General features: G+C 35.6%; 2 protein-coding genes across 2 annotated transcripts in view; both read right to left on the reverse strand.

Moving 5' to 3' along the window:
- LOC134251903 (uncharacterized) overlaps nt 1-19,007 on the reverse strand; it is a 280,050-nt gene that overhangs the window by 31,689 nt on the left and 229,354 nt on the right. The window lies entirely within an intron of this gene.
- LOC134251887 (uncharacterized) lies at nt 13,181-18,675 on the reverse strand. The gene is made up of 7 exons (XM_062734311.1): nt 18,643-18,675; nt 18,192-18,255; nt 16,691-16,870; nt 16,235-16,321; nt 15,658-15,801; nt 15,415-15,519; nt 13,181-14,343 (listed from the first exon to the last, which is right to left on the reverse strand). Exons 1-5 carry the CDS (start codon nt 18,651-18,653, stop codon nt 15,709-15,711), a joined length of 435 nt encoding a protein of 144 aa, XP_062590295.1. The 5' UTR covers nt 18,654-18,675; the 3' UTR covers nt 13,181-14,343; nt 15,415-15,519; nt 15,658-15,708.

Raw genomic sequence — 19,007 nt, forward strand, 5'->3', positions numbered from 1 at the left:
CTAAGATACATGCTTCTGTGCATCAGTTTTTGATTTCGATGAACGGTGTTGCCATGGTTACTAAAAATAGAAATTTCTGTGAAATTCTTTAAAAATGCTACTCCTCCTACAGTTTTGGTCCGATTTCAATATAACTTGGCACACAAGTAGACTATACTAAGATACATAATTTTGTGCATCGGTTTTTATTTTGACGAGCGGCAAGGATCATTTTTCTATTTATTGCTGTTTGAAAGTTTCAAGTCCCAACTGCTACTTTTCTCTTCCTTTGTATATTAAGTATATTAAACCAGTAGAGCTACAGTCTCGACAGAGACTTCTGGTTTTTCTATTTTAGGTTACTCTTGAAATCTCGGAGCAAACTGATGAGAAGGAAATAAATGACGAAAGCGACGTTCAAAAGGAACAATCTGCTACAAAGAAAAGACAATCAAACGGACCCATCTGAAGCCGTCAAGGTTTTGAGCACTATCAGGAATAGGGGGTCAAACTCTGCCACACAACAGAATTCAGGAATGGACAGCGAAGATTTGGTTTTCGCTAGATATTTTTCTAACGAGCTAAAGAAAATTAAATCTAATCAAATTAAAAAGAAACTAAAGCTTAAATTACAGGAAATAATTTTTGATGCACAGGAAAAAGATGAGGCCCAAAGAGATTTCAAGCCTGAAACTGCCAATGCACGTACGTGTACGTATACGGACAAACCACTTTGAAACCCGTTTGTTCAGGAGGTTGAAAGTTCTGCAGAACCTGTTGCAACTTCCAGATCTTACACCTACACACATATTTAAAGAATGAATTCGAATTCTGCGGGAAATCAACATTTTATAGGGTTCAGATTCTAAATGTAGGAGATGATTATAAATAATATCTTTATAATTATAAAAGCAGTTTTAGTTTCTTTATTATTGAAAAAATCAGTAGCTTTGTCCCACCTAGAGATGTGTTCAAAATACATAAGATAAATTTTTAAATTAGAATTTTTATGAAAGCATTTTATGTTTATAAACGCGTCAACATGATTTAGTTGCATCTTTGTCAAATGATGTCAGATGCTGTCTTTAACAATCTTGAAGTCAGATTTTTTAGAAAGAGATTCATTACTTGCAACATTTAAGACATAATAATCGTGCATTTTGACATACTCATATTACCTAAATATTTTGTATCTAAATAAAATGGGGGTGCATGGTTTTGAAATATTGCACACAAAAATCTTTCTTGGACAATAACTGTGATAATATGCATAGACCATGAGTAGATTTTCAAGTACTTTGTGCTAGAGCATTTTCTTTTTTACCTTCATGCAATTTTCTCTCAAAGCATTATATATTGTATCACATGTTTCGGGAATGATTTGAGATGCTGTTGACACTGGAATGCGAAACAGATCTCAAGAGAGCGAAAGCTTTCACCTGAAACAAATATACATGTAAATTATATATTGTTTGAAACTAGTTGGCTAGCCCAACCAAATGACGAGTTGTTACTAGTATTTACTCGGTATGTATATACAAGCTACTAGTATAAAGAATGTACAAAATGTAATTTGTTTTTACCAGTGGCCAAAAACCGCAGTGTTAAAGCAAGTCTCTCCGCTGGAGAAATTGCATTTCTGATGAGAGCGTCTCTCCTTTGTACATGTATAAGTGGCGAAACAGACTGCAGAAGATCATTGAAAGATGTTAAATCCATGCGGAGGAAATTCCTCAGCAAAGATGGATCTTCATTTCTCAATTCTGCAACAAGTGCATGGTATGCACCTCGATTGTCCCTCCGCCGGATCAACTGCCTTACCCAAGGCCTCTCCCTTCTTTGCTGCTTCAAATGCAGTGCTGACATAAGAAAAATGATGCAGATTAACATTATTACCGATCCTTCCTCTTCCCATGCCTCCATGTCGATTGAAACGGATATTATGAGGGCGTTTTCTTTATTTTCATAACAAAGTGAATGTAAAACCTGTTTTACCGTGTGTACATGTAGGAGGTGACATATTACAGAAGTTGTATACGACAATTTGTATACGACTTGTACTACCGTTTAAAGGCGCCTTTACTGTTCATGTAGGGATATTCAACTGAGAGCACTGTTCAAATCAATTGTTACGTTAACCTGTGTCTAAATCATGAGGAAAACAGTTGCAACACTGTGTTCGTGAACTAAATCAACTGACATTCACAGACTGTTATTGGGAAACAAAATTTTATCCCAGAAACGAGGAAAATAAACTTAAGACATTTTCTATACAGTCAAAATCAAAATTTGACATTTCTATTCACGATTGGATTGATGACCTTAACATAGCATTTTCGGCAAGGTCATACACAGATTCACAAAAAGTTGATCTGATCTATTCTCACTTAATATTCCACAGAGTCAAAATGAAACCCGAAGGCTTTATGATGAATTTAATCTCGTACCAACCCGTATTTATAGCCCGATAGATGTTTTAACTTTTAAATAACCCATACCCATCTATTCTCGCACAGTGTTCTAAGGATTTATATAGCGTAAGCATACTATGCCGAAATAGTGCAAGGCTTCATTTTCTGAAGAAAACCCGACAGCGCCCACGTCGCGGAGCGAACTCACGACCCCGAGATTGTCAGTCCGACGCGCTAACGATTAAGCCACAGACGCCATTATCGTCCTAACTGTAATATAATAATATATATAAACTTAATTTCAAATATTTTACCAATAAAGAAAATAATAAACAAAATATTTTGTTCTAAAATAGTTTCTCGCAATTGTGCCCCCTTCCCTCAACTATTATTCTATAAAACTATACTATATTATACACAGTGCACGCAAAACACAATACTATTATATAAATATATTCAAGAAGTGGTGTAAATCAGATGTGGATACTAAAAATTTCAAAGAACTTTTGGACAATTTAAAATCACAAAAATTTTCCAAAATCAACAGCTTCAAAACTTACGACTTTTCAACTTTATACACAACCATTCCCCACGATAAATTAAAGTCCAGGCTTTTTTATATCATTGACAGCTGCTTTTTCAATAAAAATGGAACTCGTTAATTTACTTACCTGGTCATTGGTCATTTGCAAAATTATTGTGTTAAAACACACTCTGGTTGCACACACAAGTACTCTGAAGTTGACATCAAAAAGCTGCTTAAGTTTCTGATTCACAATATCTATGTGGTTTTTGGAGACCAGGTATTCCAACAATCTATTGGAATTCCCATGGGTTCCAATTGCGCTCCATTATTAGCAGACCTATTTTTATATTGATATGAAGCAGGATTTGTGCAAAATCTAATGCGTGAAAAGAAGAAAACACTTGCTGTGGCCTTCAACTCGACATTTAGATATATCGACGACGTATTGTCAATTAACAATGGTCAGTTCCATTCCTACATCGATACAATATATCCTAGTGAGCTTGAGATAAAAGATACCACAGAGTCTGGCACATCTATTTCATACTTGGATATTTTACTTAAAAAAGACGTTAATGGTAATCTAACAACCACGTTTTATGATAAAAGTGATGACTTTAACTTTTCAATCGTCAATTTTCCTTATCTATGCAGCAATATACTTTCATCACCTGCGTACGGATTCTATATATCTCAGTTGATTCGATACGCAAAAGCATGCTCTACGTTTGAAAAATTTCTAACACGAGGTAAATTATTGACAAGCAAGTTGATGAAACAAGAATATCAACAGTCTCGTTTAAAGTCATCATTAAAGTTTCATACTTATTGTTAGTCCATTATTTAAACTGTAAATCACTATTTATTCGCGAGAACTTTATTTTCGCGTAAAAACGCGAGACAGTGTGCTCGCAAAAATTTAATTCTCGCGTATAATAGTATTCCTTAAGATATATACAGCAATAACCACAATTCGTGAAAATTTTGTCTCGCTAATCAAGAGTCAATGACTATTCTCGCGAAAATAAGGTGTCGCGAAAATTAAGTGATCTACAGTACACTGAATTGACGACGGATTTTTCCGTTACTTCCCGATCATGACAAGGAGCACACGGCGGGTGTGATCGGTCATCAGGGGATGCTCACTCCTCCATGGCACCTGATCCCACCTCTGATGTTTCGGAGGTCCGTGTTTGCTCTGCTCCAATTTTGTATTGTTTTATGGACTTTGATATTGAATACTGTTCGTTATCTCCATATCCTTCTTATAGGGCCAAGCTAAGGAAGACATAAATTCCGGCCAGAAATTCGACAGGATCCGTATATGCTATATTGGACCGCCTCCGATCGGCATTTGGTAACCCAGAATCTGTAACCTTACTACAACAGAAGATTTTTAAAAGAAATCAGGAAGATTCAGAAACAATCAGACACTAATCGTACGCATTGTTGGATTTGGACCAAATTGTGCTCAGAAATGATAAAAGTGCATTTCCAAAGAAACAACTTATTTTGAGTGAAACAAATATATTTTTTAAAAATAAAACGCTTGATTATAATAAGAAACAGATTGGTAAAACTGTATGATTCCAGAATTTGTTCGAGAGAGATTATTAGAAGTTTAGAATGTGTAAACTGTCTACGCGTCTCTCTATTCTATTCTTGAATTCAGCTTACAGCTCTGCTTCTAGCATCTTTCTTGTGGTAGCTACTGCTTGATATATTCCACAAGTCCTCCTCCCCTTCCCATAAAACCACGAGATTTTCGATGTCTTTACTTGTAAGGTCGGTTCAAGCCTAGTATTCCGACGGTCCAAAAGTCTGACAACTCAGTAGTCCGACGGTCCGATAGTCCCGACAGCCCAGTAGTCCGACATTTTGACCATCACCAATATTTTTAATAGAGTTAAAAAGTATTACTATCAGACATTTTTTCATGGAAATTACTTAAACCACCAAAATCAGACAATTCGTCTTTAGAAACCTTAGCTTATTAATTTTAAAATCGGTGATTTTTTTTATTTGAACGTAAATACCGGTAACATACAACAATTTCATGTTCGAGGGGGTATCAAAAAGTTCATAAAATATGCCGGCGTGAATTGTCGTAGTTCATAACATCATGAATCTTCAAAAATTAAATTCATTTCTTAAATATCCGCTTTTTCTACATCATGCACTTATTTTGATAAGATTCCCGGGAGCTGAATATAGACATCACTGCCTTATAGCATACAACTATGCATTTATTATGTCAATTTATCATTACGTGATGTGAACATATCTTTACGTTATGTCAGTTTTTTATGAGATGATGTATAAATATCTTAATATCATGCCAATGCTGCATTACATGAAGTAAATACATCCTTTCATTATGTCAACATTTCATAACTAGAAGTAAAAAATTAATTATGTGAAGTGATAATGTGTTTACATTGAGTTAAAACTCTATTACGTGAAATGAATGTTTCTTTACATCCTTTCATTTCTTTAATATGCGAGGTCAAAATTGCATTACGTCAAGTAAATTGTGTTTTATAATTAAACTTATCATTACATGAAGTCAAAAATCCATTCCTTTTTGAGAGTGTATATTTCTATTATACATGTATCAAAGCATTATTACGTGATATGGATTTACCTTTATTTTACGGCAAGAGCATCATGATGTGAGGTGAACACATCTTACCTTTATGTCAGTGCTTTATTACTTGGTGTAAAAAGTGTATAACATAATGTGAACATATCTTTATATTATATCAACACTTTATTACATTATGTCAAAACTCCATACCGTGATGTGGATGTATTATAACGTTATGTCAACTCTTTCTTATGTGATCTAAAAATAGCTTTATATTGTGTTAACTCTTTATCATGTTGATTCCAAAAGTGCATTACCTGATGTAAAATACATTTACATTATCTCAAATCTGTATATCTAGTATACAATAAATGTTGACGACCGTGTTTTAAAGACTGTTAAGAGGGGGGGGGGGGGGGGTCCTGATTGATTAGGAAGTATAACAGCCCCCCCCCCCCTCTTTTCCCAGACATAACTTTATTATAGAAAAAGTAATGTTCATTGAAAGTACAGCCCTACCCCCACTTTTTGTTGAAGTATAGTCAACTGAGGGCAATGTAGTATATCTGAAAAAAAAATAGGACTGTTTGAAGTTTGACCCCCCCCCCCTCCCCGAAAAAGGATTTTCGGGCTTGGATAATTTTTTGGGGATTGTCAAGTTTTTTCGGGCAAATTAATATTTTTTTCCTGGCTGACCTCCCCTTTCAAAAAAGATGCTACGTCACTGGAATTAGAAATTTTTTCAACCATTCTAGTGCCAGAATTCTATTACAAAAATCTACCAGTCCCTCATCTAAATCAATTGAATATGCCTTAAGTAGTAAGCATGCATGGGCACATATCAGTGGCGGATATGGGAATCTTGAACAAGGAAGGGAGACGGTATATGGTTGGCATAGGCATCGGAACCGGGGGGCTGAGGGGGGCTTAGCCCCCCCTTTTTTTTTCCTCAGATAGACTTAGTATAGACATTGAACATCGCTGCGTATAGGTTAAGCCCCCCCCCCTACTTTCCACAGACACGTTGTAGTTTAGGTTAAAATAATGTGGAAAGTGGTGTTGTTTGGAAAAAAAAAATGATAGTGAAGTTCGAACCTACCCCACCCCCCATCCCCCCTATTCTTTTTGCTTGTCAGGTTTTTTATGAAGGTATAAAAAAATTCTTACACTTAGCCTCCCCCCCAAACACTTTGCTTCCGACGCCAATGGTTGGAGACCAAGGAGGAAAGCTCTCAGGCTTTATAGTTTCATAGAAAAAGTTTTCAACTTAATTCAGCTAAATTTAATGTGAAACTAATGCAATGTCCTACAAAGTAAAACCAATAAATTTATTAATTTTATGTATATTTTGGTCACTTAAGATGGTAGGGCGGGATTTCTGCCCCCCCCCCCCCCGAACCCAACACACCAGTGTACATGTGTTATATGATGTGTTTTCACTTTAAAAAAAAAGGAAAATTAAAGACTGCTAGAAATTTTATGACAATGTTCTTATCAAGATCAGACGTTTAAGATTTTTATCAACAAAAAAAAAAAAAAAAAAAAATTAAAAAAAAAAAATGTTGCACGACTCATAATATTTGATTTATTTAATTATCAGATTAAAGTAAACGCCATTAAATTTCGACGTGACTCTAATGCACAGTCGCAGTGTTAAGGCTTTGTACGTTTCAAGGTTGTCAATCATTTGTCGCTTAAAGTTTTTATTAAAGATGCCATTCCAAAATCGCTGAGAATTTCTCCTACGACAGTTTTCTCTCCCGCCAATTTTAGTGCTTTCGGAACGCGGAAAATACGTTATGCTCATATAAAGGCCGAGGATACACATCTTCGCATAACGTAATAGTGAATCGGCATAATGTAGAAGAGAGCGCACAGTATGACATGAGCTTTTCACATGATATAATAAAGAATTGACAGAATGAAATGAAAGGTTGACACAATGTAATTGTTGTTTAATTTAAAGTCATGAACAGTAAACATAACGAAATGCAAGTTGACAAAATATAATTGTAGTATGTGTAAATGTCATAAAGTGTTGAGATAATGTAAAGGAAAGTTGACACTATGCAAGGGTAGTGTGGGTTAATGTCATAAATATTTGACATAATGTAATGGAAGGCTGACAGAATGCAATAGTAGTGTGAGTTAATGTCATAAAGAGTAGATATAATGTAAAGGAAGGTTGACATAATGCAATAGTATTGTGGGTTAATGTCATAAAGAGTTGACATAATATAATGGAAGGTTGACATAATGCAATAGTATTGTGGGTTAATGTCATAAAGAGTTGACATGATATAATGGAAGGTTGACATAATGCAATAGTATTGTGGGTTAATGTCATAAAGAGTTGACATAATATAATGGAAGGTTGACATAATGCAATAGTATTGTGGGTTAATGTCATAAAGAGTTGACATAATATAATGGAAGGTTGACATAATGCAATAGTAGTGTGGGTTAATGTCATAAAGAGTTGACATAATATAATGGAAGGTTGACACAATGCAATAGTAGTGTGAGTATATGTCATAAAGTGATGACATAATGTAGTGGAAGGTTGACGCAATGCAATGTTGTGTTCTGCTATAAGGCAGTGACGGCGTTCCATACGCTTTGTTTATATGACTTTACAAGGTCATGAACAGCGGCTTTCAATGAATATAATATTCGAAATGGATTTATAAATTGAGAGAAATCCTGACCATGCTGACTAACTCCCGTTTCATCAACTGGAACATTGCATTCAATATGGCGGCGGAGAAGTGTCCTTGGGCCTATACACGTTTTCGTGCTTCCGACAACCTAAATCTAGGTCACATATATGATCAAAGTTAACAAGACTGCTTTGGTCATAATTTAAAATTCTTTTGTTGTTTATTCTATAAATGTTGATATTTGGCTACAGTAACTAAATAATCAATAAATTTGGTTCGTGTTTTATGGGACTATTTTTTATAACAAAATTTGACGTCATGGGGCGGGGCAATAGAAAAGAACATGAAATGCCTCGTGCATTTCAAATCTACTAGATTAGACGGTATTCCGATTTATTTTAAGATTGTTATTTCAAGAAAAAATGGAAATATAAGGAATCACTGTCTAGTTAGGAGACTATGCCAGGGACATCAAAAATAGTGGGAAACATGGGATAATTTTAGCATAACGGGCTTATCCCATGTTTCCCATTATTGTTGATGCCCTGACATACCCTCCTAACTAGACAGTGATTCCTTAAATATATATATACTAGTATATATATATTTATATATATATATATATATATATATATATATTAAATACAACACATGATCAACGACATTTTTTCACGTGAAAGATTTTTCAACCTATACTACAGATCGACATTAACTGTGCATCCTTTTTCTCTCTGAATCTATGTTGACATTAAAAGACAACTACTCTGGGTGTATATTATGTCTCTGTAGCCATTTTAAACATTTCTTAGGTCTATACCAGTTTTTCAGGGACAAAATTTTATAAAATGTTGGAAAAGAAAACCCCTCCTGTCTTTGACGTCATTTTCAAGGCCTTATTTGTTTGGACACTCAATGTGAAATTTACGATAAAATTTCATAGAACTTCCAGAATAAATGAAAAAGAAATCATTTTATGGAACAATTGTGTCCCAACACATGCCTGAATTAACTCGATTTGTGGATGTCAAGTGTTCAAAAGAGTTTTTTTCAGTTACACATAGGTCGCAAAAACGTCGTATTCGAGGTTGCGCCGCCTGGACATACCATTGCTTACAAAACATTACTAATTTATTAAAAATTAACATTTATGATTTGTGGTTTGATCTATAGATAGCATAGATGATGCTAAGTAGATATTGTAAAATTCATTGATTATCTTAAGCGGTTTTAGTTTTATGGCGCTAGTCCACGAACTTGTTGATAACCCCTCGTATAAACTTATATCGTATTATTATCTCAGACAAACCATATATAACTTTAAGAATCACTGAAACTGAAATTTTTTCTGCCATACAACCAGGGACGTACATAGCGTCATTTTTAAAAAGGGGACAAAAAACAAAATCCAAATTATCTGAGGAATAAAAAAATATTTAAAACTATATACATTTATCCCCAATACTTTGATTAATGGGGCATAAAAAACCGAAAGCAAAACTTACTTATGGGGGGTGATAATGCTTCATATTTAACTTTCCATACCAACCATGCACAGACAAGGGGTAATTCTTCTGCTGTAGGAATTAGTTATATGTGACTAAAACATTCAATCGATGACAACACTGTCATCAATGTAACTATGGATGGACAGGGATGTCAGTTAATGCTCCAAGAGGACCTCAAGCAACTAGAGAACTGGGAGACCTTGTGGGACATGGAATTCAACCCAAGTAAGTGTCAGGTAATCCATGTAACGACATTCAGATACCCCATTTGTAACAACTATATACTTAATGGTCAGGTATTAGAGTCTCATCAGCTCGGTATCTGGGTGTCGATATATCGGATGACCTGAATTGGAGTTAGCATATCAATCGGGTTACAAACAAAGCAATCAGCTACCTAGGCTTCTTGCACAGAACGGAATACTGGGTGGCCACCTGTAAAGTCGGCCATTATTATTTACCATGTGCCTTTTAGGTCACCTGAGTGACCTATTGCGATCCATTTTTGTCCGTCGTCGTACGTTGTGCGTTAACATTTGCAGCTTCTCTGGAGCATTAGGGGTGGGGTCAAAAACCACTAATATTAATGCAACCTTTAAAAATCTTCCTTTTTACTCCTGGATATCAAGCAGTCAAACTGTTGGTATGAATGTTATGAGCATTGAGTCCCCTACCAAAATTGTGAAATTCATGGCCCCAGGGTTCTAGTCAAGGGCGGGGCTATGTAGATTATGTTGTAAAAATAAATTATTTCTTTTAAAATCTTCTCTGCTCCTGTATATTAAATAAACTAACTAAATACATAGTTATGTTGAAAACGGCTGCAAAATTGTGGATTTCATGGCCCCAGGGTCAGGGGTTCTTAGGTACTAGGGCGGGGCTATATAGATTATATAGTGAAAATACTTTATTTCTTTGAAAATCTTCTCTGCTCCTGGGTATTTAAAAAACAAACAAAATATAGTTATGTTGAATAGGGCTGCCACTTCCAAAATTTTGAATTTCATGGCCCCAGGGTTAGGGGTTCTGATGTTAGGGCGGGGCTCTACTAATAATGTAGTGGAAATGCATGAATTCTTTTTCAATAAAAATGGAACTCGTAAATTGACTTACCTGGTCATTGGTCATTTGCAAAATTATTTTGTTGAAACACATCCTGATTGCACACACACAAGTTCTCTGAAGGTGACATCAAAGAGATGCTTGAGTTTCTGATTCACAATATCTATGTGGTTTTTGGAGACAAAGTATTTAAACAATCTATTAGAGTTCCCATGGGTACTAATTGCGCTCCGTTATTAGCAGACCTATTTTTATATTCATATTAAGCAGAATCTGTGCAAAATCATTTCTACGTCGATACGATATATTCTGGTGAGATTGAGATAAAAAATACCACAGAGTCTGACACATCTGTTTCATACTTGGATATTTTACTTGAAAAAGACGTTAATGGTAATCTAACAACCAAGCTATATGATAAACGTGATGACTTTAACTTGATCGTTAACTTCCCTTACTTATGCAGCAATATACCTTTATCACCTGGATACGGAGTATATATATCTCAGTTGATTCGATACGCAGGAGCATGCTCTATGTATGAACAATTTCTATAAAGAGGTAAATTATTGACAAGCAAGTTGATGAAACAAGAATATCAGCAGTCTCGTTTAAAGTCATCATTTCGTAAGTTCTATGGTCGATACAATGACCTTGTCAGCAAATACAATTTATCATTGAGTCAAATGCTGACTGACGTTTTTCATACTAACTGTTATTCCATTATTTATACACTGAATTGACAACGGATTTTTTCCGTTATTTCCCGATCATGAGAAGGGGCACACGGCGAGTGTGACCGGTTAGAGGGGATGGTTACTCCTCCATAGCACTTGATCCCACCTCTGATGTTTCGGAGGTCCATGTTTGCTTTGCTCCTATTTTGTATTGTTTTATGGACTTTGAGATTGAATACTGTTCGTTATTTCCATATCTTTCTTGAAAATCTTCCTCCTCTACTCCTGGGTATTAAACCAGTGAAGTAGGTACATGGTTATAATGAGGAAGGATGCCTCTTCCAAAATTGTGAATTTCAGGGCCCCTAGTTTGGGGGTTCTGGTGTTAGGGTGGGGCTCTGTTGATACATAGTAAAATACATTTTCTTTAAAAAATCTTCTCCTCTGCTCCAGGGTATTTAACCAGTAAACTATGTAACCAGTTATGTTGAGGAAGGCTGCCTCTTCCAAAATTATTAATTTAAGGGCCCCTGGGTCAGGCGTTTTGGTGTTAGGGCGGCGGGGCTCTAATGATTATATGGTGAAAATGCAAAACTTCTTTGAAAATTTTGTCCTTTTCTTCTTGGTATTATGCCAACGATCTAAATACATATTAATGATGCTGATAGGTGACTCTTCCAAAATGGTTAATTTCATGGCCCCTGGGTCAGGGGTACTTGGGGTGGAGAGGGGGGTTACATAGTCTGAAAATAATTTAATGTTTTGAAGTCTGCTATTTGGTATTAATCAACCATTTATGATTTATAATTTCCAGAATTTTGAAATACTAGTATGTTCCTTCAGGGTCGGTGGTTCTTGTGAGGTGGGGTGTACAACTGGTTATAAAGTGGAAATGCATTTTCTCTTTGTTACTCTGATCTACCTCTGGGTATAAAGTAAGCAAGCTAAGTGTAAGGTTATGATAAGCAATGGTACCTCTTTCAAAATTGTGAATTTTATGGCCTTTGGTTTAAAACACGAAGCAATTCAATTGTTGGAAAGTTGTTACATGATATTAAGGTTACCTATAAGGCCCGTTGGCTTCTTGTTTAGTAATGATATCAAACGGATGACCCCCAATGGGAGTACATTTGATTGGTTGAGTTAAGACTTGTATTAAGAAATTGAGCATTGTATTAACACGGAACAGTTATAAAAAAAATGGACAGGACCCCCCCCCCCCCCCCCCCAATATATGACCCCTACCTTGTAAAAAATTTTTTTTTACAATTTATATTTATTACACTTCCTTTTCAAATATACAATGCGAAAAAATGAGTTAAAACTCCAGATAACCGTTCCGTACAAAAAATACCCCTATATACATAATAAGGGAGAAAGGTATGCCACTCCCGTTTGTTGACATTTTACCCTAGTGGTCTTTCTGTGTTAAAAAAAATACTTTTATTTCAAATCAACTCGAAATGCCGGTTCACGCTGTCTCGACATACATTTTAAGTTTTGATTATGCTATTACAGTGGCTCTGCGTCTCGCAAGAATCCCACAATTTATCCTCAAACACGATCTTAGCTGGCAGTATGATTTTTCCCTCAGTAAAAGCAACGGAAGTAATGAAATCGCGACACCTACGAAAAGGCAGATAACTCGCGCGGAGAACGTCTGATGTTCCGAATGTTCAAAGCATTACGATAACTCCCGAGGACGGGCACTTTTGTTTTACGCGCGTTATTCAAAGAATAAAAAAACAGTGAAAATCAGAATGACCGACTCATCACATTATTTAATTAACTGGATCAACGAGAATATTGAGGAAGGGGACGAAAATGAGTATATTGAACTTGCAGATATAAAAAATAAGTGTGTCAATTGTAAAATAACAAGTACAGCAATTGCCAAAATTATTAGCCAATTTTTTAGAAATGTGAATGTAAAAACTGGACGCTCAAAAACTGACTGGTGTAAATTGACCAAAAAATACTATGGAATTCACTGGAAAAATACAGACTTAAAAATATCATTCAATGAAGTAAAAGTCCCTGATGATTTCTTTATCATGGCAAAACAACAATGCTACTTAAAAGTTGGTCACTTGACAAGCACTGTAGTTAATGGAAGCCAGGTCCTCATTGAAATAACACTTAATTCTGATTCTACATGGAGCCTTTTCACTATGGGATCAGTTATTAACCCAGTTGACCTTGGACTTGATAAGACATATAACTCTATGACAATTTTTGAAATTGTAAGAAAGTTGCGGTACTGTGATGGTGTACAAAGTGTTGTTCCATCTAAAAACAAAACTTCAAAAATTTATGTAGAGCATGTATCAAAGCTAGGTGATGAAAACAGCCCTATCTCTGTGCGGTACAGATCAAAGTCCTGTACAAAAGTGTTGCCCTTTAAAACATCAACACTGGCATCAAACTCCTGCCCTCCATGTAAATATCTCAACCAACTCCCAAAAAATAAACCAGTTGACACACCTAATCCTTCTAATTCATCTCTTAATGAAAAATCATTTACTGTAAATAAGCAATCAGATGTGGAACTCAGTAAAGAAGATCACACAGACATGCACACAATCTTTAATTCATTATTCCCACAATGTACAGAGAAAGTTAAATCATTTTTGATGTCCCGAAAATTGGCTTTGGAGAGACATCCCCACGGACGGAGGTGGAATAAAGATATTGTCCGGATGTGCCTCACTTTGTGGTGTAGAAGCCCACGGGGGTATGCGGAACTAAGAAGTAGCAATTTCCTTGCACTTCCTTCGCAAAGGTTGCTGCAGATATACAAAAACATCATTCACCAAGAAGCGGGCATCCACTCCAGCATGTTGCACTGGATGGCCAGTGATGCAAAGATGAAGAACCTGCCTCCAGAGGGTTTCGAAGGGGGGTTGATATTCGACGAGATGGCTCTTCAACCCGACCTGCAGTTTAAAAAAAAAGACGGTGATATACAATTGATAGGGTTTACAGAGTGCACCCCCGAATCAGTAATATTTGACCAAATTAAAACAAATAAGAAAGAAAGGACAATGGCCACTCATGTCTTGCAGTTCATGTTTTTGGGCTTCACAGGATTCAGGTTTCCCTTTGCTCATTTTCCTTCTGCCACAGCCTCTGGTCATGAATTGTACCTACTTTTGTGGAAGGCTGTAAATATGTTGCTAAATTTTGGTTTTAAGGTCCAATATATTAGTACTGATGGCGCCCAAACAAACCGAGACCTCTTCAAACTCTTACTGCCTGATTTTAAAACAGTAGACCCAGTTACTTGCTCTTTCAAGAACATTTACTCCTTTGATAATTCTAAGATTTTTTTTATCATGGATATATCACATGTCATAAAAAAGATTAGAAATAACATTCTGAAAAGTGGGTCAGAAAAACACTGCACAAGACATCTGAAAGTTGGGGATAAATTCATTGAATGGAACCATTTCAAACAAGCTTATTTGTGGGATATCTCATCTCATCCCTTCCCTGTTCATAATTGCCTTACCCAAGAACATTTGTTTCTGAATTCAGAGGCAAAAATGCGCAATCATCTAGCAGAACAAGTGCTTAACAGTGATATGCTGCATTTGATGGAATTGTACAAGAACTTTCTAGGAAGCAATGGTACTAAGCTGGATGCTACTATTGACCTCTTAAGATCCACAAGCGTATTGATTAAAAATTTTAGAGACCATAGGCCAATTACTGAATGCACAGATGAAAGACTTACAGAAAATCATGATGCACTGGACTGGTTTGTTAACTGGGAAAGGAGCATTCAAGAGGATGAATCTGTGAAGAACAAAGAAAACTCTTTAATATCATACCAAACACGACAGGACATTGTCTCGGCTATTTTGGGGTTTGAAGAACTTTGTGTATATAAATTAAAAAAATCTCATGCATCCATCATTCCTAGCAGGTTAAACAGTGATATTGTAGAAAATACATTCTGCCAACAAAGAACTCTCCACAATGGAGCAAATACATATCCTACATACCTTGGATACTGTCACTCTTTAAACTCTGTGGTTTTAGGACAGACTTCAATTTCCAGAAAGTCCAACACAGGTGGAGAATGCGCTACTTTGCCACAGACTCGTCCACTGCCAAAAAAAGTAATATCATATTTATGTAAAATAATTACATAAAAATTTAATTACAGTGCATACATAACATTCAAGTCTTTGTCATATTATAGCAAATTATCTAGGTAAAAAATTGATAAAATATTTTTTTTTTACCTCTTTGTTTACCTCTCCCTTTGCCTTTTCCTCTCCTTCTAGAAGTCCTATTCACTTTTGCTTGACTTGTTTCAGGTTCTGAAAGAACAGGTGCAGAATCAGGAGGTTCATCAGTAATTGGAGACTGGTTAACTCCACTGGGCCCTGGAATATCAGGTTCAACAGGGGTTGTCAATATTTCAGAATGTTCCAATTTCTTTATGTTTTCTTTAATCACTGCAATTATGTCTATCTTTTTCTTTCGTTCAGATACTGTGACTTTGAGATTTTTACAAATCTGAATCAAGATTTGCTTGGTAAATTGATTTTCTTCCAAAAATTTGTCATTCTGTATAAGCTCAGATTTCAGTCTCAGAAATGAAGCTTGTTTATTTTCAGACTGATCTTCAATGTAAAACTTCATGTTAAATGTCTTAGGAGTTTTATTTGTCCTCTTGATAACTTTTTTGCGAAGAGCTTCCCCTTTTTCCTTTTTTAAATGAGCCAAATAATCTTTCCTGAACTGACTAAGGTTAACTTTCAGGAAGAGTGTAATAACACTTTGAAAAGATTGAAGGCTCAGTTCACATAAGCTTACCATTTCACACAGAAGCTTGGAAATATCTGAGTCCATTTCTTCTTCTGTACTGTGTTGTCTGGAATCTATAACACACTGAACCCACATCTGAAATAACTCTAAATTGTTTAATAGTTCAGTTTTTGCTTTGTCAAATAAAAATTTCCCAATATGCACTAATTTTTCATGTGTGAGCATTTGGCGACAAAGTAACTCTAACTTTTGAAAAAACTTGAATGTCGAATCAGAAATGTTAATCAGACTTCCACGTGCATTTTGTTTACGTTTTGTTTCATCTAAACTTCCAGGATCACATGACGACATTTGTAATTCCTCATAAGAACAACATAATGAGTTGTAAATTGTCATTTCATTTTGATACATTTTCAAATTCATCTCTTTTCCTTTAGCAAAAATTGAATTTTGTATTTTCTTTGATGTGTTGTGTTTTAATTTTGCCAGCACATATCCACTAACATAACGCAGCTTGCCTCTTCCACTGGTATCAAGTTCACATTCTGCTGCTGGTTTTTTCAATGGTATGGGATCAGACAACTGGAGATGAGGAGTCAGACTGAGAAAGAAGTTTTCCTCCAAGTGAAAAAGAATGGATGTCAGAAGTCTACAATAAGGTCCATTCAAGTCCTGGTGATAAAACTGCAAAAGATTCATAACACTTTGTTCAAACTCATCTGAATTTAAGTACTTATTAAATGTTGTAAAGAAGGTATTTCTGTTTGCTTGGGTGAATTTGGTTTTACCCTCGGGAAATGAATGCAGTCCAATGTTTTCAATTTCAGACCACTGATTTTCAAACCATTGGTCAAACTTGTAAAAGTTTTTGTAAATAGCATCTCGACCACTGATTTTCAAACCATTCAAACTTGTAAAAGTTTTTTATTCATCATGTCATTTTCTACAGGGGTGTCTTTAAATTGCTGTAACACACTTTCAAGTGCAATTCTAGAAGCTGAGTGTGATTGTTCATGAAAAGAAGAATGTGGCATAGCAGGTCGTTCATCATCATCAGGGTCAAGCATGTTTAAAATTTCTAAATTTTCTATTTCTGATTCTGAAAAATCAGAGTCAAATTCAGAGTTTTTTAAGTTACAAAGGGAGGGGGGATTTTCATTGCCATCACTATCTTCAGAGTCTTCTTCATTTTCTTGTTTAGAGTTTATGCAACAACTCAGATCATTTTTTACATCACCGATTGATAGACTTTCATAAAATCTATAGACATGGTTAGGGTGTTTCTTGCATAAATGTTTTTTAAAGTTTAAAACTTTTAATCCACTGACTGACACAGCTCTCCCTATGGCAACACCAAGTTGACCGGGTTGAATACAATACTGGCAATTTACAATTACATTTTCAAGTGTCATGCCTTGTGATTTATGAATGGTAATGGCATAAGCCAATTTCAAAGGTAGCTGAACACGTTTTGCCAATACTCTTTTGTCTACAGGGTCAAATGTGGTAAAGAAATGAGGAGTAATGTTCACACAGACTGATTTATTATTAATTTCAAACAAAACTTCAACTGACTTTTCATGAAGGTGTAATACATGTCCTCTTAGTCCATTAACCAGTGTGGAACTGATATTTTTTAACAACATGATTGGGCATCCTATCTTCAGGCCCAAGTTCTTTGGAGCAAGAAATTTGTTCAGATAATGCTGTGAGCCTTCATCAATACTAGTATATACTTTGAGGTCACCGGGCACAGTAAGTAATTTATTGTAATTAAACATATCAGTGTCCAAGTTACGTGCAAACAATTGAATACACTGTTCTTCATTCTCAATAGGGCGATTTAAGGAATTTAGGATTGCTGCACTATGATCAGACAGCTCACCTCTCTCAAGTTCATTAATGCATGTAATGAGTTCGGGATTGTCCTGTCTATGTACCACATTCAAATTTATTTTATGTGTAAAAAAATCAGAAAACCATGATGCTTTGAAACAGTGGTTACCTGGGTGACCATGAAGCTCACTTGACACTGGTGGTAGTTGAAAAAAATCGCCAACCAATATAACCTGAATTTTTCCAAATGTAAAATTATTATTTCTGATGTTTCTACATATGAATTCTACCTGAGACAGTATTTTGGAACTTATCATCGAAATTTCATCAATAATTAAAGTTTCAACTTGCTGGATATTGGTTTTGGCACTTAAAAATCGTTCATCGGTATTTAAAAGATGAAGAATTTCTTCGTTAAGATATTTTCCATCTTCAATTCCCGACCACCTGTGCAATGTTTGAGCTGATAAATGGCCATAATGAGTGGCAGCAATGCCTGTTGAACAAACTACTGATACTTTTTTTCCCTGCGATTCACGTAAGTTCTTCACTATTTCTTTAATAAGAAATGTTTTCCCAGTCCCTGCCTGGCCTGTAATGACTAAATTGTGCCCACTTACAGATAAATCATATGCTGTTCTCTGGTCCTCGTCCATGTTGTCAGTTCAAAACAAAAGTGCCCGTCCTCGGGAGTTATCGCAATGCTTTGAACATTCGGAACATCAGACGTTCTCCGCGCGAGTTATCTGCCTTTTCGTAGGTGTCGCGATTTTTTTACTTCCGTTGAACTTACTGAGGGAAAAATCATACAGCCAGCTAAGATCGTGTTTGAGGATAAATTGTGGGATTCTTACGAGACGCACAGCCACTGTAATTGCATAATCAAAAAGTAAAATGTATGTCGAGACAGCGTGAACCGGCATTTGGAGTTGATTTGAAATAAAAGTATTTTTTTTAAACACAGAAATACCACGAAGGTAAAATG

The sequence above is a fragment of the Saccostrea cucullata genome, unplaced genomic scaffold (assembly GCF_032062105.1).
Source record: "Saccostrea cucullata isolate Sc308-1 unplaced genomic scaffold, CSIRO_AGI_Scuc_v1 ctg599, whole genome shotgun sequence".
NCBI lineage: Eukaryota > Metazoa > Mollusca > Bivalvia > Ostreida > Ostreidae > Saccostrea > Saccostrea cuccullata.

Excerpts from the sequence above, each read along its gene's own strand:
- LOC134251887 (XM_062734311.1), bottom strand. Across the intron at positions 16,871-18,191 it reads TGAGCTTCATGGTCACCCAG|TTTTATCACCAGGACTTGAA; the intron begins GTAACCACTGTT and ends AATCTTTTGCAG. Across the intron at positions 15,802-16,234 it reads CCAAGCTTCTGTGTGAAATG|GGCCCAGTGGAGTTAACCAG; the intron begins GTAAGCTTATGT and ends CTGATATTCCAG.